This window comes from Zonotrichia leucophrys, chromosome 1A (assembly GCF_028769735.1).
Source record: "Zonotrichia leucophrys gambelii isolate GWCS_2022_RI chromosome 1A, RI_Zleu_2.0, whole genome shotgun sequence".
NCBI classification, from domain to species: Eukaryota; Metazoa; Chordata; class Aves; order Passeriformes; family Passerellidae; genus Zonotrichia; species Zonotrichia leucophrys.
Window position 1 is genome coordinate 29,042,556 of NC_088170.1, and position 24,982 is coordinate 29,067,537.

Below are 24,982 nucleotides of genomic sequence, written 5' to 3' on the forward strand. Positions count from 1 at the left end.
AAGTAGTCATACATATTTTGCTTGTTGTTATTAACTCTCAGATTTGCCATACCAGTTTCAGACTGGGAGGAAAAGAAGCCACTTGAGGAGGCTTACTTGGGAGTAAGCAGTTTAATGTATACGTGGTAAGACAGAAGCTCCCAATCTTGCCAAAGGAAAATGGAATGAAAATAATTGAAGGGCTGTGTACTTCATGGCTGCATCTGTGCCAATAAATTAAATGTGCCTAGAACTATTCTCTAGTGCTGATTGAACCAGCTGCTTTGAGTGCATTCAGGTATTGTCCTAGAGACTGCAGTGGTCCAGTCAGAGCTGTGTAGAAACCATACTCACAGCAAGAAAATGCCCACAGTTGATTTTGGTATTTTGTATGTGGCCTGTGTATCCTCTCCCTGTCATATGACTATGAAGGATCAGCCAAATTATCTGAGTCAAGATGATAATGAAATATCCTTAAACAGAATCAGTGCTTGGAAGGATCTTTGGTTTGGTTTGGTTTTTTTTTTTTTTTTTGGTTTTTTTTTTTTTTTTTGTATCCATCACTAATGGTCTAGAAACATTTCTTGACAGAAAATTCAAACTGCTAGATGTATTAATGTGATGTAATATGCAGATTTCTACCAGACCATGTATGTAAACATATACCTATATGTATACTTGTGTGCATCTGTTTAGCTGCTAGTAGGTCTGTCCCCAAGTAGCCTCTCAGTGAGAATACTGTGACACCATTGAAGTCTCACTCTGTGCAGTGCATCAGCCTTGTTACTAGTACAATTAAGTGCTCAAAGAGTCTGCTTAAGAAGAGTCTTTCTGGTCTTTCTTCTGGTGCTTTAAACAGTACTGTTTGGTATGAGTGAATTATGGAACAGCATCCCAAGTAAACTGGGACTCTGCTTTTTTTCAGTATGACTTTTTTTCCTTTGGTTCCCAGCCACTTGGCCAGATCCCAAGTTGAAGATCCATTTCTTTGTTATCAACTTCTTCCTTTCACTGTACCAAGACAATTAAATTATCACTTATTCTTTAGAATAACTTTAGACCAATGCCTAGCTCCTGAGAGATTTTCATCTAGCACAGCCTGAAACAAAACTCAGATTTCCACTCTCTCACATCTGTTCCTTTGCAAAAATAACATATTGTATAATATCTCTAATATTGCTACTATAGGATACAGTCCTTAAGAGCAATAAGAGATTTTAGTAATACTGTAAACAAGTCTTTTACTGATTGTTAGTGAATTTTTTATGCTCGTTTAGGTATTGGAACACAGTTTTGTTCTCAGCTTTCTATCTTCCTTTTGCATCTCTTTCTTTGATTTCTCAACCATTCTTGTTGCTTTTGGAATGAAGCAATACTCTGTGCACAACAATTCCTCATCTGCTCCCTAATCTATAAGCCCTTTGGATCCAGAAACTGCTCTGCTGAGCTTTTCTACACCCATGTCCAGTTTAAATGGCCATCTGATTTACTACTTTCAGAGATACTTAATTGGCTATTTTAGTGCTTTTTCCAGACAGCAGTCTCCATTCTTGCATTTGTCTCCTAGACAAGCCCTTTTATTTCAGTGTCTCAAAACGGGAGACCAGCAGTGAGCACCAATATGCCTGCATGTCTGTGTTACATTCATTCAACTAATCCATTTTTAGAAAAGTTGTGACTAAGGCAGCTAAAAACATTGCCAGAAACACAGTATTCGCTTACAGAAAATGTAACTTCTCTGAAACTTGCAGGCTATTGTTTTTAACAAACCAAGCATAAAAAGATTTTATTTTTGCAATACTGGGGATGATTCATTCGTCACTGAACTGATTCTGAGAAGTCTGAGAATACAGTTTGTTTTTTTTTATTACAAGCCTTATTGCAATGACTGAAGTATTTGCAAGAAAAATATACTCAGTAAAGGAACAATTGCATACAGCAAAGGTGTGTTAAAATGTATATCCACATCTTAAATGCCATCCTTGCTTTTGGATACACATTCTCTCTGCAGATGGTAAAACAATTAAAACACTTTGATACAATAGCTGCACCAGCTGAAAAGGAGCTTGGATGCAAATTAAAAACAAGTTTGGCTGTATTAGTGTTTAAGATATAGACCTAGCTGTTATCTTAATAATGTTCACAATTGGCTTTATTTGCAGTAGGTGGGTATTTCTCCTCCATGAAAGTAATTTCCAGACAAATTTCAGAAGAGCAATATTTTCTGTAGAACACACTGCTGCTTTGAAGATTGGATCAATTTGTCTTTAACTTTATTAAAGAAGCAAGCATTCTCAAGGTTATGTCTATTTTAGCTTTCAGAGAGGCAACTTTCCCTGGACAGCCAAGAGTTAGGGAGGAATCCAGGAAGCAGTTCAGAAAACAAACCTACTTTTATTTGCAATCAGTTATTTCTTACAGGACTGTCTTTTCTTCCTTCAACTATGTAGGTAACCTACAGAGATTAGCCTCTCTAGCCCCTTGATGTTTATGAATGCTTTCCAAAAAACATGTTACTGCATCGTGTGTTGTACCATGATCAAAACAAAATAATTTTAGAGCTTTCTCAGTGAGAAACACATGTGTTTGTTCTAGCAGTGTTGCCTTGAGTGCACATTAATCACATTAGTCTAATTTTAGTAAATTCAGTTGCATGAAGAAATGAAACCATAAATTTCTTGGACATTTATACAGTAATTATTCTGAGAGTGAGAATTGCTGAAGAAAAGCTGTATTCAGAGATGATTTCTGTGTGCCCTACATATTGTAATCTTTACAAACCAGGAAATTGTTTTAACAAGTTGTTAGGCTCTAAAATCTGAGCTTTAAGCTTGCTTTGTTGTGGAAAAATCAGGCCTCCAGAAACTGTCTTTAAATTGCCATTCTTTACAAGCATGTGAGATACCAAATTAAGCTTCAGCCTTTGTTCAACTTTTTAGATATCATCTGTGTAATAGAGCTGCGTTTCTAATTTTTTAAGTCTGAGACTGAAGCCAGTCATTAAATAGCTGCTCTAGAACCCCCACATATGGCCAGTGGCTTTTGAGACGAAAGGGCACTTTGAAGTGTGACCTCAAGAGTATTAAATGAAAGAGAGCTCACCAGAGCCTTAAGACTTTGAGCCACCACCTTGAGCTGATTGGCTTAGGAGCATTCCTCAAGGAGGTGTCGTGACCTGTAAGTCACTACCATCCCAGCCACATATTAGTGCTGCTTGCAGTCTGGAGCTCATGACAGCTTTAAGCCCCGTGTCATCAGCACATTGTCAGCTACAGCTGTTTCCACTCTACCACTTCAAAAGGACTTGATTAAATGTCTTACTGTAACAACATACATAAAGACACACACAGAGAGTGAGGGGGAAAGGAGAAATGTACCTATAAGCAAAATAAATACAATTTCCACTAGATGGTTTAATCATGATGTGGGGGACTAAACCATTTTTTGACTTGAAGGGATTATGTAATCAGTTAACACAATATCATATTAAAAAGCAGTTTCTACAAGTGCTTCTTTAATTTTTTTCCCCTATGCTGGAGTACAGATTTCATGCCAAAGGCTTCAGGCTTGCAATAAGCTCTACCTCAAGCTGTCTAACTGGTGAAAGAAGAATGCTAGTGATTTCCACATAATTGACTGTAATTTCATAGGCACCTTAGAGATAACATGCTTTTGCTGCCTTCTTAAGTAAAGTGCTCATAATTCATGGGGTTTATTCATGGCAGGACTTCTAAAAGAAAATACTTCCACTAGTACATACATCTTTAAAAAAATAAAGTAAATATAGCATTTTTGTCTTGAAACATCTGTAATCAAGATCTACTTTATTATATATTTTTTTCCTTCAATGTTTCTGTGCCAAATTTTCCTATTTGATTTTCTCATGAACAGTCAGTAATTGCCTCTCGTAGCTTTACCGTATTTGGAGTAATTGTGAGGGGAAAATTCTTAAATGCATTTTGCCAGCTTTGTTAAGGATATGTCCTGTTGTTGCCAGGGAGAATTTTCATAAACTTTTTTAAGAGCTTCTGCTATGTTAAATCTACTGATGATGCCAGTAATGGATGGTTTAGCAGTGATTCTTGCATTGTCTGCTGCTGATCCTCAGCTGACAGAAAAGCTGGCTACCCTGGGTCCAATGTCACAGCCACACTGCTCCAGGGATACAGCAGATCCCTCACCAGCAGTGTATCTGTTGCTCCTGCAGCTGTTTTGAGCAGGTCTGCCTAGTCCCTGTTATTCAAATGTAACTGTGGTGCCTTGCCATCCATACTCCTGGTTTCTGGACCATAGTACAGATAAAGCTGACATAATTCCCTAGAGAAACAATATATATATGGTTTTAACACCATGTATTATTGGCAGTAAAACATGACAATTTACAGCTGCAAATTCTTGTTTTAAAATGTTATTCTGCCTGTTTACTTCATTCAAAAAAATGAACACATGATCATATTTTAGCGTTATCTACTGGTGATATAGCATGATCACAGAGCTGTATTTTAAAGTACTTAGCATCCAGCAGATCCATCTGTTTAGTCATCTGCCTGTACTGAAAGTGGAGCAGAAGGAACTTCTGTTGACTGCCCATGTGCCCTCTGAGATACTCCCAGCTTCGCCTGCCCTTTGTCAGGGCTGCACATCTTCCTACTACCAGCACCAGTTGCTGCTAAGCCTGGCATTGTTTAAGGCTTCCTCTCAAGTGTGCCAAACTTTCTGCTTCAATAATATGAATGGCTGTGGAATCCTTCCAGCCCAGCAGTGCTCTTGGCTTCCTTAAAATGCCTCCTTTCTTTGCTCCTGTTGAAGGTGTGAGGAAAAAGAAAACTTCCTAGCATCCAGTTCTTCTCTCTTCCTGCTGAAGTCTGAACCAATTGTTATAGGACTTTCAGGCACTAAAACAGGTACTATGGTTTCCTAATAAGACCAAAAGGCATGAGTGATGAGAACTGTATTTCCAGATGACATGTTTTTAGGTTTTTTTTAGTTTGAATTCAGAAAGATTCAGCTTAGGCATGGATTAGCTTCACTGGGAGAGGAGATAGTGGAACATCCTTATTGAAAAGAGGACATCACTCTCTGATCTCAAAAGGTTGAGAGTCGTTTCTTGGTTACTGTAAATTGCTTAGACTGTCCCTGTTGAAACACCATGAAAAAATTACTCTGAGATTTGATATATCAGAATATCTGTGACATTTTTCAGTGTGTAGTGCAAGGGTGACCTAGCTTAAAGGTTGTGCAGAACAGAAAAATTCAAGAAAATTAACTGAATGCAAGATTTCCTTAATTTCAGGTATGAAGACTCTTCAGTATTTGCACAGAAATGGCAATATTTCCCCAAGTAAAGAGTTTATCCATGCGCAAAGTCTCTCTGCTCCTCTTGAGCTTTGTAAAATCTCATTAGTCCCCAACTCCATTTTCTTGTGTTTTTGTTTTGCTTCACCCCTTTCAGATCCTTCTTGTCTGAAGCTAAGTCCAGGGCAGAGACATTATTTACATCCAGCTATTTGGGAAAAACAATGTTTATTCTTTTGAACAAAACTATTTCTTTCTGTATTTGCAATTATATTTGTTCACAGCCCTCCAAAATATTTTTATTACACATTTGGGGTGGTTGTTGTGCACAATTGTCAGCTTCAAGACAGGCTTATGTGTTGCTCTAAATCTTAAAGTATTCCTGCTTCAGCAGAGATTAGTGTCTCCTACCTTAAAAAAAATAAAACAGAAGAAAGAAAAAGCCTCATGTAGTGTTTTCCATCCCTGTGACCTCCATCAAGGGACAAAGAAAAGAATACAGGCTACTGGAATGGGGATATTTACCTGTACCTGAAATACAATATCAGAATGATTTATATAATTTGAAAACTGTTTTACTCAGCTGAAAACACTGAATTTCCTTTGGGAAATACATGAGAATATTTATTGCCTTACCGCAGAAAATTGTATGTGTGTTTTCTCCTGCATTGTAGCAGCTCTGTAAAAGCAAAGATTGAATGGGCTTTTGGGCAATTATAGAATACTTAAATCTAGTTCTCAATATTGTGACCCATCTTTGTGTAAGATGTAGAGGAACAGGCAGGAAATCCTGTCATTACAGCTCTCATTTTCACTTTTGTGAGAGCTAGATTATGAGGAGTTGATTTGTACTCTCCTGATTATACAAGCAGTTAAACACACAAATGTCTAAGATCAATTGGTTTGCTCAAGTGTAATTTGTGAGCTTTGAAATTGAATTAAAATGCGTTTAAGTTGCTGTTTATTTCCCATCTAGAATAATTTGTTGTACATTGATATTTTAATCAATACAGACCTATTTTGTCTGTGCAAGTTCTAAATGACTGAAATGAAAATACATTCATTCAAGTTTCTTTTGCTTATACCGATATTGCATTGCAATGCCACCACTGACTTGTTTAGAATTGCTTCTGTTTCTCCTGCATATGTGAGATAAATTGAACTCTGTATGTTCTGACTTCATGTGGAAGCATGCAAGCACCTATGAGCTGGCCTTAGCTTAAAGTTTTCCAAGCAGTAAGCTGCATACCCAGAAACGCTTGGCAAAGTAAGCCAGAAGTTCATTGTTATGGTAATTCAGAGTGTTTTTAATTTCATACTTAGCTATAAAAATGTTTACAAAATTCCCATAAGTATTAGTCCTTCTACTAAGTCTAATTATTGACATAATGTATTTTCCAAGTCTTTCGACTTCATGAACAGGGAAATGTATAGACATGCTTTTACTAAAGGGGAAACAAATGTTGGAAATAGGCATATATATACTAACTCCCTCTTTCTTATTTATTTAACCTTTAGAACTCCAATAAATAATCAATTACTCTTACCAAGAATGGTTGAAATGCTAATTTCGTGCTAAGCATGTAGTCTGGGAGAAGGAAACACTCTGATAATTCATATGCTATTTACTTAGCACACAGGTCATACCAGGTTTTTAGTATGTCTGATGGCAATCCCTTGTGTACTTGCTAATAAAGTCTTTTCTTCACACAAAAATAAAAGTAAAAAAAAAAAAAAAAAACAGTACTCCAGGGCTCTTTGGTTAATGCAACCATTTTCCATTGTAGGCACTGTTGCCCACAGGTTCAAAATGTTATGTGACTAAATCTCCGAAAAAAAAAAAAAGAGACCGTGTTTTCACAAAAATCATACATGTTTATTGTTGGTGTAGTATGTTTCTCAAGAAGTTAATCAGGGAAGTATTAATTTATAGATTGAGGTTTCTCTCTGGGCACCTACCCATGGTCTTCCAGTACCATTAGATGATGTAACCCTTGGATAGTTCATAAATTCTCCAAAGTGAAGGCATTCTTATACCAAATAATACTTCAGTTATTTCATTGTCAAGACTTTGATTCAGAAATTTTGTAGGACTGTACCTCAGTTAACTTGAAATGGAAATCTTGCATTATTTTTAATAGGTATTTTCATTATGCCAGTCTTTATTTCATGTAGTCTTTATTTCATGTATAGATATGTTCAGTCCACCATCAAAAATGCTTAAAGAAAAAAAAGATGTAAAGTCTGCTAGGCCTGTACCTTCGAGTGCAGATTTGTTTCATCTATCATTTTTGTGTTTTTCTTCCACATCTTAGTAGGCAGATATTCTTTTTTTCCTGTGCTTACACTTCAAGAATGAAAAGAACTGCACAATGTTTGTGTTTGTACTCAGCTGTGATGTTAATTTACTGAATAATTTGAAAATTAGGTTTTTGAAACTAATTAATAAGAAACTAAATAGTCTAGATTTGTACTATTGAGTTCAATAAAACAAGTCATTATGCTTTGAGATGATGGGGGGTAGTAGTTTTTGAAGATGCTGAAATTGTGGAATTGAAGAATTGGTGTTTCATGGGTAGATTTATGCACTTAATTTTGATTTACACTCTGATAGTAATATGGCAGGGGATACTGTGCTGCCTACATCAGCTCCTGGAGAGAGCGAGATTGCCTTTGCCTGGAAAATTTGCCCTTGGTGTCAATCAGAAATAAAGTGCCATGAAATAGAGAACTCATACCAGCAGATTAGCATTTCAGAAATTAAACCATCTGTTTGAACTCCATTAAAAGGGAATCCAGCCAGGCTTTTCCTAATGAAATGTTCTAGTGCTGATTCTAGAAACAATGCAAGGGATTTATCACACAATTAGAACTCATAAGAATGTGAGTTTAATGCCCATTAAATAAACCAACAACTATGCATTCTCAATAGGATGTTTTGCAATAAATAACTTCTTAATTTTCTTCCTAATATGTATTTTTGATGTATTTCTCAATCTAGGAATGGTTTTTAGTTGTGTATTGACACATCCTACTAGATTTTTTTTCCCCTACAAGTTCTGGAGAAAATTTCTTTCTCACAAGATGGTTTTGGTGCAAGGGGTCCTCTCCCCCACCCTCCCACACCTTTGGGTTGAATGTGATTTTGTGTAAAGAGGAGAAATGCCCTGCAGTGAGGCTGGTTTTGGTCTGAGATCTGCCTGAGAAGAACTGCACTTTTGCAGACTGCTAGGAAGGGGATGGGTGGCAGGTGTCTGTATGAAGTAATTTGGTTTGAATTTGGTTTTGGAAGTAACTTCAGTATCAGTTTGAACACATTTTTGCTTCAGAAAGTTAGTCCAAAGATCAGATGCCTGCAAATGAGAAGGTTCAGTGGGGAGGAGATGGAGAGTTGCTTGTTTCCCCCAAGGAACCAGTCCCTTTTTGAAACTGTCTGAACTCCACTGTTTATTGGCTACCTCTTCATTTTGCATTCACATGATTCTGTTTACCAGTTAGTTATACTGGAGAGCAAATGTGCAATCCATTGTACCTACCCTATTGAAATGTCTCCCTTACAATGAACAGCCTTATTACTAGGCTGAGGAAGTTTTACTAATTCTTCAGGTGTTCCAGTAAGGATTGTCTTCCTTAACAATAAATAACTTTAATCTGGCATTATGGTTTGTAACAGTGCCAGTTGCCTCAACATCTGGCTGCCTCAAGCTCATTGCAAACAATTACAGCATGAAAGAAAATATAAACTTCTTCCAATAAAGCAGCAACAGTAAATAAAATCCACGATAAAACCCCTGTATTATATTCCATAGGAAGATTTGCTGTATGTCTCTTAGATTCTATGGAGGTGAATGATTAATATATTTATAGTGGAGTTATTTGGTGGAATTTTATTGCAACTAAGTTTTCTACTTCATTTTTTCACAATCTGACTGCATTTAAATGCACTTAAAATTATCAGACATGTTCTGTCCTTTTTGAAAAATCCATGATCCTTCATTAATTCTGCTTGGAAAATTCTAATCAGATAGCTACATTGCTAGAGTTTTTTGGCTGGCTAGTTCACAAGTCGAATGTTTTACCCATAATAGAGGAAGAAAGTGCTCTCTGAGCAGAGATTATGGAAATTGCACAGCAGACAAACTTTTTGGTTTGGGTGGAAAAATGAGCTTGAACAGAAAGTTCACTGGTAGAACCCTAAGTTAATTTCTGTGGGATCCTGTGGTGTTCAATAGAATGAGTGATAGTTGTAGTAAAATTGAGGCAAAATAATCTGAGTCATAAACTACAAAATTGCTTAGCAATTCTACTGGCTCTGGATTATACTTTGCCCCAGCCATAGAGGGCTTTATCTGGTCCAGTTTGGAGCAAGCATCTGGTTTCACTGAATAATTTCTAACACTGAATTTCAGTGAGGCAGGAATTGGTGCTAGTCTTGCAACTATTAATTGTCCTCTTGTGCCTTTAGAAGTAATTAATTTAATGCTTTTAAAAAAAGAAAATATTACTTAAATTTTTGCTTCATGTGTCCATTTCTTAAAACTTTAGTTTGACAAATACAGAAAACTTCTGTTTGATAAACAGCATTTGTCAGCATATGCTGCATCATGTGCAGTCTTTCAGAGTAGAATATGTAACTTACCACTGATCATGTCCTGCTATTATTGATATTAATTACTGTAAACACATGTGTCATCATTCAAATGTGGTAAACAAGGCTACCCTAGCTGCAAGTAATTTTGGTTTTTAGAAGTCACAACCTTGTAAAAGCCTAGTGAGCAATTAGTGGTCTTACTATTAATGATCAAAAGACCAAATTTTAGAAACTGCAGCCCTGAAATCTTTAAGATGTAAGGATAAAAATTAAATCTGTGCACTTACTGTGGAAGTTAATAATTTTTATATGTACTATGCTTTTAATTGCTTAATACTGTACAGGGGACACCTGCAAGTTACTGGCTGCCAAAAAGTAAGGCTTGCATTTTTATGAATTACACAGAACACTGTAATTCAGCATTTTGCAGAGGACCTCTAGTACGTGCCTCTCTTCTCAGCTGCTCTCATAATTCTGTGTGTAAAAATCAAACTCAAGACAAGTTTGGGCATAAGCTTATTGCATTAGATAAAAAGCATGGAAGTGATAGGAGCCAGATGAAAAAGGACAAAGAGAAGCAAAACATGCAATGCCTCTAAAAGTCCTAGCATTTTCTTTTCTGTAAAACTCTAAGACCACACTCTGTCTGTGAACCGTCCTAATAACAATTGTGCATGATGGAAGCCTTAAAAAAATTACCAAGATTATTGTTCTTTGTGCTCAGAGCAGGTATGTCAATTTGCATAATGGTTTATACAATGTGCCTAAAAGCAGTGCCTTTTGACTGTAAGTACATAAATAGTTTGGGAAAACATACAGTTATACCAGTATTAGTCTAGTTCTTAAGCATTTAATTCAGTTGTCAGCCAAAGGTGCAAAGGCTTGCTGGAAATTTAATGTTCAACTGAACATTTGAGTTGAAATATTGGAAACCTCATTACATTGAGATTCCCCTAACTAGAACCTACTTAAATTTTTAAGGCTAGAAATTAACATTCCTTCTTTCTGAAACAGCAGTTGTTGTCTATTCTGCTGGAAAATAGAATTCTAATATAATATGCCTGTCACAAGCATCTTGGAAAAGCTTACAACCTTCTCTGTGTACCAATGTATTTGCTGAGTATCTGGGCAAAAAGAAGTGGATAATGCATTCATTTTCAACAGACATTTTTATTTTCTAATGGCACTTTATTTGATTGGAAAAATTAACATGTTTTAATGCTAGTAATGTGAGAATAATTGTGATTAAAAATTCTGATGATCTGTGTATTAGACTTTTCTCTGAAGATTAGCCAGTTTTGATTGTGTTAGTGTGGACAGCTATTCCAATCAGCCCTGCATGTGAGCTGCTGGGGTGAAGTACATTATCTTTTTTTTAACTTTTTACATTTCTTTTAAATTAAAAGTGGGCTTTGTCTTTAGGCAACAACACAAAGCCCTTTGCTTTTCTGTTTTCCAAAGTTTAGAAAGAAAGTGCAGGTAAAAATACATTTACTCACAAATTGATTTTCATTTTAATAAACTTACTTTGTTTTAATAGGACAGAATTCTGTTAGTGAAAGATTTTGAGCAATTTCTATTTGTCATTATGATAGTACAGATGACATTTCTGTTCATTGGGTTTTTCATTTGCCTGAAATACAGACTTCCTACTTAGTATGCAGCATATTTGTGCTGGACAAGGTAAATAAGTTGTTAAGTGTTTTATAACATAATCATAACTATATATTAAAATCATCAAATTGAAGACAGTTGGATTCCTATAAACAAAATTTAAGTGATTTGGGTTTTTTGTTTTAAATGGAATCCTAAAGTGTGAGGAAAACTGAATAAGATTATCCTATCCTATACTGATGACAACATTTAAGCTGGAAAGCAAAGAAGTTTAATTAGAAACACTTTGAGGTCTGGAAAATGTTACCTTTTTTTTTTTATACAACCATAATATGAAATGCTCATAACGTATGTTCCTCTTTAGCTTTTATTGTGGTAATACAAGTATGTTATCTAAAAATGTCCATCACAGTTTCCATATAAACTGAGTGATTACTAGGAGGCTTCTTAAGCATAAACCAAAGCCGTTGATGCATGACCATTGGGAAAAAATGTCTAGATACACAGAAATTACAAGTATAAGTACATTTTTGTGGGATGTTTTCAGCTGTTGTTAGGATCCTAACAGCCTCTAACAGTTGTAACACATGCTTTTGTTAACTTGCTGATCTGTAAACTGGCCTGCCCTGAACTTACATAAAGGCCAATGGTAGCTAGTTTTTCAGCATCAAGATGTAGCATGTATCCACATATTGTTGTTTGGTTTTGGATAACTGTATTTATAATATCCTGAGCCGTCTTGGAGGGTTGAGATGAACAAGATGTTGAAGGGAAAATATCTCCACTGGCTGGAGAACATTGATAGTAAAATGTCCCCTATTGATGTGGTAATTTGAGAAACAAAGTAGACTACTTGATGCTTCCTTCCTATGCCAAGTCTAGAACTCTTCCCTGGCTCACAGCTGTGGGTTTCCTTAATGATACTGATGTCTCAATCCAGCAGCAAACTGAGTAATTTCATGGTATACTTGTGAATGAAGACTCCCACATCTGTCACCAATAAATAGGAAAAAAAGGGTGAGAAACCCTTCCTTCTCTTTTTAATTTCTGGCTTTAAATGTACGTATCATGTAGTTTGCAATTTGAGATAGGAAAGTCTCCAGTGTTTCAAAATGCACAAGGTTAGATGCATACAATTTCCAAACATATTCTCCTTTCACCAGGTCGGTTAAAGTGTCATCTGCTTTAAGTGTCCAGATGAGAGTATCCAAGTCTAAAAGAAAAAAAAAAAAAAAAAACCCTAAAAAAAAAAATAAATGCATGACCTAATGTTTTTATAGTATCATCAGCTGTTAAGGTGACCAGCTATTAAATCATTCTGGTCTTCCAGCTTATTAGCATAATATGTTATCCTCACCTGAGACTATATATAGATAGCATTCAACAGAAACTATTTAATTCCCATTTGATTTTTTAAATGTCTTTATTTATTTATTCTTTCTTTGGAGGTCCTTTTTTCTGCAGGGTGTGCATCTTCCCTGGAAATCAATAATTTGTTAATTTGGTGAACAATGAATGAGGTCTCTTTCTGTTTAATGATATGTTAGTAAATAATAGGTAAGGTTATTCTCCATTTGGTGTTAAGAACATACTACTCTTAAAAATGATGACTGAATCCAAGGATCAGATCCACACCCCTCCAGATTCTTGGTCTATTGTTCTTTAAATTTATATAGCTATTTATGTTGCTCATTCTTAAGGTAATTAAATAGGGACACAGATTCTCTTTGCAGCACAGATGTTTAGGTCCATTTCTGACTAATACAACAGTGGAAACTGTGCTCTGTGTTCAAATTAATGCTGGCAGGGTGAATGTTTTCTTCTCCATTTCCCCTCTTAACTGTTTAAACTGAAAGCTGTTGTTGACACAAAAGCATACTTACTAAAATTGTTCATAAGCAGATCTGAAATTTAAGTGATGTACTTAACTTTTGTAGAGGAAAAGTTGCAGGGCATTTTTCCATTTTAAGAGCCTTCAAAGATGCTGATTTTTTGTTTATTTATTTTCCAGCAGAACTGAATGTTTTGCTTTCTGGTTTGATGACACCAGAAATCCCTTTTAACTTTGAATTTTAGCTATTTTAGCTTTTTTTATTCTGTCTGATCTATACTACTTTGCAATACATCCTGTCATCTTGATCCAGAATGTTTTTTGCACCAAATTATCGGTACCTAGACAATTGACTTTTGTTGTCTTAGCCAGCTAATGGGAGATCAGTGTCTTAGTTGTGGCTCATGTACTGTTTGTGACAAAATACCGGACACAGCACATGCAAAATGCTGTTCTTTAGAGGCCTTGTAGTGTAGAGAACCAGGTAGAAACATGAGTCTCTCTCCATAACTGCAGCTTGGTTTATCTGAGAACACCAGATCATTCTGATAAAAATGTCTGTTTCCATGAGCCACTGAAGATTTTGTGTGTTGTCAATGGATAATAAGATGCAGTTGGCAGCAGTTGTCTCTCAGCATGTTCCTCCCCTGCTTTTTCCTTCCACCAGTAGTAAAAGTTCAAGAGAAAATTCTTGCTATCACTGCAGAAGGATAAAAAAGGGCACAACAGCAGATTACTTAGTGGCCACTGATCAGATGCAGCAGTCCAGCATGATTTTCTCTCATGCCTAGTGAGCCATTCTAGACCTAATACTCTGCTGTTTGACTACTCAGTCATTGTACCACCTATGTGTCTTTGGTTATCAAAGAGAAATATCTGAATTCTTCAGCACTTTAAACTCAAAGTGCTGGTATGAAATATTAATTTGTGATTGTTGTTTTGTGTCCTTCTTTAACTCAAAAGAAATTCTTAAAAGAAAAAGTGTCCTTGATTGCAGTTTTTAAAAACAATACACAGCCTCTGTGTTTCTGGTAGGTTGGCCACACTTATTACAGTATTTATTCAACAGTCCTGGGGTTGTTTTGGAGCATCTACAGTATCAGTCACAGCAGTAATTCCTTAAGAGCAAGATGGACTTTGACATCATCTTTTCAGTGACTCTTTAAAGTGGGTATTTGAGAAGCATCTTGCACTTAGGATTCTACTGGGGTAAAAATTGCCATAATTTCCTTAGAAGTACCCCAGCATCAATAAAATGCTCTTTCATCTCAGAATCTACTGCCCTGATTTCTGTTGTGTTGAGCAGAGAAGGTCATCTGTAAGCAGAGCTTTGAGGAAAACAATTTCTGATTTCCTTGCTTGTGTTTGGACTGTTCTTTTTTCATACTCCTCTGCCATGCAAAACATACATTTGTGCTAGATTAAGTGTTTGTGTATTAGTTTCTCTCTCTGTAACTTGATCATGTAGGAGTAAAATTGTCTTTTTGTGTTTGGGACTTTACTGCTATGGCATTTGCTGTATGTGTAGCCAAAGATGATAAATAAGAAGGCAGTTCATCTTCTGTGTATTAAGATTGATTCTGTTTGGGGGTCCAATACTGTATATGGTTACAGTAGTGTAATCCTGAAATACCACTCAGAATTATTTTGAGTCATTTGAAGATTCTATTGTTCTCTAATTTTAGAGAGGACTTTTTGATAAGATTTTTGCATGGCCCAGTGCTCTCCTTTAATTTTGATACTTAAGGGAAAATGTGAAAACATTGTCATCAGTGTAAACCAAAACCACCTCAGGCAACTAAATGCTTGCCTTGTGTTATTTCATTATTCATTAACTAATCTGTTATTCCTTTTCCCTCCTCCCCATGAGCACCTTCCCCCACCGCCCCCAAAACCCACTAAGGAAACAAGCACACCACGGTAAAATGCTAATAATGGGAATAATTCCAAATAGACCATAAAAGGCAGCATTTATAACCTCAATAGAAATGCCAGTCAGCTATTTTTGATGTAAAGCATCTGTCTCCAGAAGGAAATGAAGGCAGGCCTGTTTCTCCTTTCAAGTCTCTGAAGTAGTAGGTGGTGTCATTTGTTATACAGTGCTACAAGTCCCGTGTTATTGCAGTGGTAGCTGCTGCCTTTGTTAACGTACTGAAAAGTTTCATCAGCTGTCTTTAATAAAAGAGAATCTATGTGAAGCAATACTACAGCAAATGTCTCTTGCTCTCTTATCCTCTGACCATCCTTTTTAAATGCCAGAGAGCAATGCCACTGATGAACAATCTTGCAGATGTGCAAAATTCTTGTGACTGTTAGAATAAACCATAAATGTTGGGGCAGCTGTTATCCTAGAAAGTTAGGGAGCAGTCTTTCCAAAATCCTGTGCACTTCCTTATTTGAAATGTAAAGAAGTTAGAATGTTTCAGTTCATACCTGAAATGATTTATCAGTTCACATTTTCTGTGGATACCTTTGTGTAGAACATTAATGGCCTAGAATCCTAGAATTTGTTAGGTCTGCAGGAAATCAAAAATGATGTGTAGAAGTAGGAAAATTTCAATTTAAATGTATGCAGTTTGTTGGTTTTATTTGGTTTTGTTGCTTGCTCTTGTGAAATTATGTATCAAATTAAAGACATGATGGTAGGAGAGTTTCTTAGCTAGGCATATGGTCTTACATATATGATGTTCTTGATTAGTCCCATACACACACCATATTTTCAGGAGGGTATGGAGGAAATGGGGAGGAATTCTGGAAGCCATATGAGTTATTTCCTGCACAGTAAGTTTTGTGAATGCTGTAGAATTAGCCCTGAGCACATTTAAACATGTGTCTCATTTCTATGAGTTTTTCTAGGTTTAAGATATTTTTAGTCCTTTTCCGTTGTAAGCTTTGTCTCGGTGCAAACACGCACATAGTTATAATTCAAGTGAGATGACAGCTCTGTGTCAATAACTTCAGGAAAGCTTTTTCATTCGTGAACTATCATTAAAGAAAGAAATAGGATGACTAGAGGGAATGGACATTCCTACTCATGATTTAAGAAAATTCTCTCAAACAAGCTGAAGTCCAGTAATGAATTAGATGTGGGGGGTATTTAGACAGTCATCAATGTACATGGGAGTTGATTTCCAAGCATTCTTCACTTTAATAACATCAGTTAGCACCCTGAACATCTGCAATTAAGGAGTATATTATTTCATAACAAAACAGTCTGCAAGACTGGCATTTCAAAGATGGAGCTATGAAAATATGGCTGCCAATATGAGTTACTTGTAGCATAGATTACGTTTCAGGGGCCTACTTTCCCTTCTTTTGAAGAGTATTGAACTGATAAAACTATATAAAACCCAGCTGGGATTTTTGTTTGTTTGATTCACAGTAGAATGACTTACAGAAGGTGGAAAAAATCTGTCAGGGTAAGGCAAGAAAAAGTAAATCTAAAAATTACATCTTCAGATTCCGCTTCATTAGCATTGTGATGTTTACAATAAGGAGAGCTGAACTAATTTTGTTTTGCTTAATTTTGAAACTCTGTAAGCCATTTGTTCTGAAAATTTGATGCATCACAGTTCTTTATGAGACTTTGTAATATGTGTATTACTATGTTAAAAGAAGCAAGAAGAAAGCTGAGAAAATATTAATATATAGTATGAGAATATACAGCATTGGAATTATCTGAACAACATTTCCACCACAAAATTTAGGTTTTGGACATAAGAATTATAGGGATTTTGTTGGAGCTTGCTTTAAAAGGATAAGAGTAATGAGTTTTACTTGGTAGTGGAGAGCCTTGGAACAAAGGTAAGTCTTCCTCATCGTAATGATTTCCTATTGCCACATCAGTCTGGGAGACCAACTGTAGTACATATTTTATTGACCTTCTACCTAATGTATTTTCATACAATCATCAAATGGTTTGGGTTGGAAGGGACCTTGAAAATCATCAATTCCAACCTTCCTGCCATGAGCAGGGACATCTAGACCAGGCTGCTCAGAACCCCATCAAACCTGGCCTTAACACTTCCACAGCTTCTCCAGGCAACCTGTTCCAGTGTCTAACCACTTTCCTGAAGTTATTGTCACTGGAGAGCTCCTAAAGCACACCAACACACCCTCACAGTCGTCTGAAATTGATATGCCATTCACATTTTGAATATTATTTTGAGCAGAATGCTGATGAGTGTTGGCTTGAAACACATCCTCTGGTGCAAAACTATGTGACTTTGAAAGTGAGTTTTCCTAAAGCTCATTGAAACTTAGGCTGACCTGAGGGTGAGAACCATAGTGAACTTGGTGTGGTATTTTTTCCCATTTTTCTTTAAAATGCAAAGCACTGGTTTGACACATGCCTTTACTGTGCTCTCACTAGGATGTGAATACCTTGGTGCTTGCCAAAAAGTAGGTTAGACTCTTCAGCTTCATAAATGTGCTTTTCTGCCCTTGTAATATTTGTTAATTCCAGTGACCAGGCATGCTATTATCATGAAGAACCTGTTATTTCATAATGGAATAACCTTGAGATGAAAAAAATAAAAGCAAGCTAAGCATTTTGTCTTAGCTAAACATGAAACAAATTCTAGTAACACAAGATTTTAAATTGATTTGTTGCAAAATTTTAACATTTTTGTTATTAAAATAGCATTTTTCCACCGCTGTTAATTTTATTCAATCATTCCTTAAGAAATAAATGCCACAACCTGAATCTAAATGGATATCCTAGAACCCCTGGACAACCTTAGAATCTGAGAGCAGGCTGTATTTCTTACCAGTTACAATTAAGACAAAGAGAAGAAAGGGATAAGTTCCAATTATTATTGTGTTAATTATTCCCAATGATTATAAACTCTTTATTGGCAGGGGGTTTGATTAAAATTAAATTCTTGTTGCTAATTCACTCTTGGATTACTTTAATTTTCTCTTGGAATCTGTGTTATGCCAACATTACCACATTTAAAGCTTTTTGAGTTCTGTGTTTTCTCATTAAAGAGAGAAGTCTTATGTCTTTAGGCACTAGAGCTTGACCTGTTTAAAGCACAAACTACACAGCAGCTGTTCAGTAACTTTTTCTTGTTATCTGTATTTGCTTAAATTACTAAATTGCTTCCATGAAAAATCCGCAAACATAAGGGAGTAATTTAAGTGGAAGAAGATTGTCTAAAAAGAAAAATTGAAAATATGTGTAATATTCCTCCTTCTTTTTTTTTTATTGGTACCAGTATCCAGCTGCCCTAATGAATCTTGGAGCCATTCTCCATCTGAATGGCAAACTGAAAGAGGCTGAAGAAAACTACCTCCTTGCTCTTCAACTTAAACCTGATGATGTCATCACCCAGTCCAATCTTCGCAAATTGTGGAATATCATGGAGAAACAAGGTTTGAAAACATCCAAAACATGATGATGAAAACTCTGAACTACTTTACCTTAAAGTGATTAAACCCAAGAACTTGAACTTCCACAGAGTTGTCAGGTCAGAGAACTTGCTGGACTTGACTGCAAGGATCTGAGGTCCTAATTGCTGCTAGGAGAAGCTATTCTGCTAGAGAAATAGAAAAAGGGAGACTTTGAGGGAATCATGAAGAACTTGTTATGCAGCAAATGTATTTGGAACAATGGCACGTGAGAGAAGTTGTTTCAGTATATTTGATAAATAATTGCAAATCCCATATTGCTTACTTTTGGGTGGGTACTTGAAATGTATACTGTCATAGAAATATGAAGGGAAAATCACACAGTATACACTAAGCCATATGGGAGTTAAAGTGGTAATAGTAGGTCAAAGTATTTTGCTGGTACTGTAACTCATTAAAATGTGTACTAAATCCAGTGTGTTTGCAGTTTGTCTTAATGCTGCTGTATCTCACTTTTGAACCACTTGCTAGCCAATTTCACAGCTTACATGGCCCATTTTTTTCAAACCTGTCACATGATTAGATGACAGCATTGCAAGTTGTTTACTGAGAGTATGCCTGTTACTTCAGCTTGTTAGCTAATAGTGCTGTTCTCTTGAGATACACAGTCAAATTTCTGTGAGGTAGACAGAATGACCAAGGAGCTGTCTGCATTCTACATCTGATGTAGTATGCAGGCTAGTACAAAAAAGACCAGAGGTGTGATTTAGTAATACAAGCAAGAGGGATGTTGGCCCTGATACCAAATCAGTGTGGTCAGACTGTCATCTTAGAAAAAAATAATTGGTATTATAGAATAATGTGTTTGACTCTCTTTACTTTGCTATGAGATAAATCCAACTTTAAATTGGACTCTGCATATTATGTTTTTGCAATTACTACTTAAAATGAGATTTGAAAATATTAGTGGGTAGGTAAAATGAGACTTCATGAGCAACTCAGAGAAAAAGGAATGTTATGCATTGATGAGGATAGCAAATAACTGAAGGGACACTATTTGATCATGCTTCAAATAGTGTAGATTGAGAGGAATCAGTAATGGTGATTGCCAGTTACTTTTCATATTTGTTAGTGTTTTAAACAAACCCATTCAGATTCTAACCAAATATTAGCATTCTGTTTGTATTCTGACACATGCTAGCAGCAGAGCTGTCAAATATCTAAATATGCTTTTGGTGAGGTTCAATTTATTTCTGTTTCAGAATGATTTAGCCTCATTACTGTTTTAGTCTTCAATCTTAAATGTAAAAATAATTTATTTTAAATCGAAGTATATGAAGCTTTAGTAATTCTTTTTTCCAGGCCATTTGTTAACTGCTTTTTTCTTTGGAATAGGTATTATTGTTTGTAAGAAAATTTACTATCTCATTTAATGGCCCTTAGGTATCTGCTTCAGTATTCCTTTCATAAAGATAGATAAAATGTTAAAGTGGTAGAGCACCTTGAACTGAAGCTTCTTCAGGATCTTCTGCTAAAAACTCTTTATTACTGAAAAGGGGTTTGGGGTTTTTAGTTTATGTATTCCTTTTTAACTGTTGAGCACCGTTCCAACAAAAATGTAGAGAACACCTTGCTGTATTTATTTATTTATTACTTGACTGCAGCAATGTTACCTGTCATTAACATAACAGTCTCTAATGTTGCTATTTCCTTTATTTGGTTTTACTTGCATTTGTTTTGTGATTATTGTATGTACCGAATGGGAAAGGGAACACTTCAGTTATACTCTACCTTCTTGGTCATTCTACCCTTACATTGGGGTACCCTTGGATTTTAAATCTGTATTGAAATAGATTGGGGAATAGCTGTTTCAAAGTCAGTATAGTAGAAAAACTGTAGTTATGTGTATTTCCTTTTCTTTCCTCTTGCTCACTAAAATACCATAAGTTGCTAAGTTTACAACTGGCCCACCAGAAAGGCCAGAGGGGCAAGATTGTTTGGTTTTGTGGAGTGTGTCAAGTTTTTCTCAAATAATGTTCTTGCTGGAAAAGCAAAACTGAAGGATCAAAAGTTGAATTTCTACTTGATCGTTGCAACCAGTGTTAGAATACAATGGTAGCTTGAACTTATTCTCCTGCTTTACTGACTTTCTGGGAAAAGATATAGAAATAGATAGTAACTGTAACTGAGCTTGGTATAGAACTGTGGTATCCTGCAGCTTTATTTGCTCAACAGCCATCAAACTTTGATGGCTTCTTGGTCTTAATCATTCACCAGGTTATTTGTCTCCTTCAACTTGTACTTATTCTTGTTTGGTAATTTTTATTCATTGCACAAAAAGGGGGAAGAGGGGAGCACTCCTGAGATACAGTGTCATGTTTGCATTGATAACTGGTTTTGTTTGTTTCTTTAAAAAAAAACAAAAAACAACAACAACAAAAGAAAAGAAAAAGGACTACCATAAATTTACCAAGAATGTCCCTGAATACATTTTTTTAATATAGGTCTGGGCTTGATAACTTTCTTCTTTTGGGATAAATTTAAAACATGTTTAAAATATGTCTCTCTGCTCAGGGATTTGTGGTGGATTATTGCAGACAGTGCTAAAAAAGAAAAAGAAAAAGAAAAAAAGAGCACAAGACAAGTTTACTAAATTAAAATTTTATTTTTTGAAAAACTGTTATTTGTATAAATTATCAGATTTGTAGGCTTTCCTTTTTGTAGAAATAATTGTTTATGTGCCAGATAAAAGAATTTCAATTTTGTTTTCAATAATAAAGCATTGATAACTAATATCCTGTGTATTTCTTTGTGTTACTGTAACAGCACTTTGAGTTTTTTAATTGTTCTAATTTAATTAGTAATCTTTATTATTTTGTGTGTGGGAGAACTGGATAGTGTAAGTAAAATACAACATATCACATTTGGCTTTCTTCTAAACTCTATTGGAATTAGACTTCAGTGGATATTTTCAAAAAGGTTCCCTGAAAGCATTTTTTTATTATTTATACTCACTAAATCTGGCCAAAGGGATATGATAACTATCATATTTGATTATTGTGTCTAAACTCTGTAGGAATAAAAACTGATTAATATATTTACAAAATACTTTTATATTACCATACAAACGTGATGTCAGTAAAAATGTTGTTAAAATGTAATTGGTTACAAAAGCTGAAGAGAAGATTCTGCCTACGTACAAGGTCTTCTGCATGTATGAGGCCACTTTTCCTCATGCTGCGAAGTCATATGGTGAGTTTCAAATCTTCTGCCTTCCTGGGCAGAGATGTTATGAATTGACATGGTTCTTTTGACCTTTGGCTGTCTTTTAATCTTCTATGGACAGAGCCTTCTTAGCTCAGTGCAGCACTAATATTCTTATATCTACCTAGTTCTGTTGCATTCGGGTCCTGAGCATTGATAGGATTGCTCGGCAATTGATAAATGTGCATGGGCATGAGCAGAGCAGTCTTTTGGTCACTGAGTTGCAAATCCACCTGTCATGACATATTTTTATTGAAGGTCACACCTCACCTTCAGACATTCCTTACCTGAGGAGGTATTTATAAACAGCAAATGATGAAGGCAGAGTGTGCAAAGAATCATCTGAACTGTGTCACTTGTTTCTTGTGGAAGCAGAGTCTAAGCATGGGCTTGAGCTCCTGCTCTGGCCCCTTAGCCATGAACCCTTCTGCATGAGACCCTCTTCTGTCTGCCTTGTGCTGTGCTTCCAATGTTTCTGTTCTTCCAAGAATCACACTTTCAGGCAACAGATACTTGCTATGTCTCCATTTCTGCTGAAGGTATGTGACAGCTGTTTGGTGATTTTTTTAGTCCTGCTTTCACAGACTCATCTGAATTTGCACTTGGTAGCTGGTACGGATGGCTGTATCAGTTCTGGGATTTCAGCTAGGATGAAGGTAAGGCACTGAATTATTCTGTGTAAGCATACCAGCTCATTTGGATCTGGCTTGGCACTCTGTTATAAGCATTCCCATAGCAGTTCTGCCTGACAGAGGTGAATGCTGGTAGCGTGGGAGAGACACTGCTTCAGTTCACATCTGATAATCGGCACCAGCAGCTGAATTATGATCAGATAGGCTCCCTTAGGTAGGCTGATCCTGCAATTTGAAAAGTCCCTGCCTTGTTTCACACAGATAATGAACATTTAATCTCCCTGAGATTCAGCAGTGTGACATTGAAAGAATGTGCTTAGAGGAATGGAATACATCTGATGTTGTGAGGGGATATTATGAGGGAGGCTGGGAGCAGAGCCTCCCAACATTTTAGGGGAAATTAGTAAACCTTTAGAGGGACAAGCTTTATTCCAAGAGCAAAGAATGAACCCTGAGATCAAATTATTCTAGGATAAACTATGGAAAAGTGTATCCATCAGTAAATTTTCTTTTAAATGCCACAAAACAAAGCCCTAAAGCTATACAGACTTCTAAAAAGTTGTAAGTTCTTCTGCTAAAATAATGAATTCAAACCAAACATTGCCAACAGGAAAGGCTGGCCTTGGAACATAGTATTATAAAGTTCAGGACATAAAAATATATTTCCCATTGAGCAGGTTTTGGCTGAGATAGAGTTAATTTACTTCACGGTAGCTAGAATAGTGCTGTGTTTCTGATTTGAGCTATAAAATGTCACGGAGATGTCACAGGGATGTTTTAGCTATTGCTGTCACACAGCATCGAGGCCCTTTGTGCCCCTCACACTTCCCCACCAACCAGGGGGCTGGGGGTGCACAAGGAGCTGGGAGGGGACACAGCCAGGACAGCTGACCATGGGGACATTCCAGACCCTATAGTTTCCTGCTCAGCAGTGAAACTGGGGTGGAGTTTGGCAGGGGGCAGCTGTTGCTTGGGAACCATCTGGGTTGTCTGGTGGTGAGCAATTGTTTTTCACTTGTTTCACTTGTGTTACTTGGGCTTTATTTTCCTCATGTTTTTGTAATATTCCATTATTATTATTATCATTATCATTGTTATTGTTGTTGTTATTATTATTATTACTAATACTGTTCATTTTCTTTCAGGTATTACATTTATTTAAATTTTGGTCATTAAATCTTTCCTAAATCAGTCTATGCTCTTTCTTACATTTATTGTTCCAATTCTCTCCTCCATCCCACCAGGAAAGAGTGAATGAGCTCTGAGGTGCTTAGTTTCCAGCAGGGGTTAAACTGTGACACCCAAGAAAGACTGAATGTGTGACTCAAGTTATGCCACTTAATTGGAAGACATTTAAAGTTGCACTTTTATTCACATTTCAAGTCAATGTTTCTCCCTTCTCTTAAAGAAATTCTTTATCTTATTTACCCCATTGTTGTGGACTCTCTTTAGTGGTACCACAGTTCTAGAGCTGGACAGCTTTGAAGGTTATGTATGAGGAAGCATTTCAGAAGGGCAGGAACACCACAGTGCACCTTCTAGAAAGGTTCAAGATGAAATAGATTAAATCATTCACTCTTGCTGCACACTCAAGTTATTTTTTTATATAGTTTCAGTGACAAAGCCTAGTTTTACTTACTAAAGTTATTGAGCTTAAAAGTGTTTATGTGTAAGGCTGGAGATTAAATTGTTTATACATACAAATCTATGTCTAAGTGCATTTAACCACAGATTTATGTTTTGAAAACATCTGAGGTTTCCTTTTGAAGAAACAAGTGCAGAAGCCATGTTGTGAGAAGATGTGGGGTTTTCTTCATTTGATAGAGCTGTGTGTGAGCCTGTCTTTCCTTGCATCACTGGTCCTGTAGCTGATGACTTTCTGTATGAATATTTTTGGGTTTTCTCTCTTGCAGAGTTTCAATAGTTTAAGTTACAGATTCTGTTTAGAGCTAGGTAGAAATGGAGCTTTGATGGCTAAACTTGAGTTCAGTTTTGATTTCAGTAATTATTTAACCGAGGTGAACAGATTTTTCAACCCAGTAATACAGTGGTTTGCTGCAACAGGCAATCCTGGAAAGCAGTGGTTGTATGAGAAACTTTGTTAATTCTTCTCTAGGTTTTTTTCCTCTTGTCAGCAAAACATTTTTTATCCTCTTCTGGAGAAATATTTTATTTTGTCTCTAATTTTCTTGAAAACAGATGTTCCTGCATCCCCAGTATTTTTCTTTATTACAATGAGAAATTAGCTTTTCATAGAATGGATTTCTTTATTATTTGGTCATGTTTGTTGCAACCACAACCATTAAGTTTCTCTACAGTACATGAGTGTATAATTCAGTGTATTGTTCCTTATATTAAATCAATTCCCCCTTCTGGTTTATACTGATATGCAAAGCAAATCCTTGCCAAAGTGACTCATTTCTG

The 24,982-nt window shown here is 36.1% G+C and overlaps 1 protein-coding gene across 2 annotated transcripts in view; it reads left to right on the plus strand.

The window, feature by feature from the left end:
- TMTC2 (transmembrane O-mannosyltransferase targeting cadherins 2) overlaps positions 1-21,457 on the plus strand; it is a 237,376-nt gene extending 215,919 nt beyond the window's left edge. For both annotated transcript variants that reach the window (XM_064702014.1, XM_064702016.1), the window contains one exon: positions 18,530-21,457. In XM_064702014.1, the coding sequence (XP_064558084.1) occupies positions 18,530-18,709 (180 nt within the window). In that variant the 3' untranslated portion in view covers positions 18,710-21,457. The remainder of the gene's footprint in view (positions 1-18,529) is intronic.
- Positions 21,458-24,982: the final 3,525 nt, after the last annotated feature.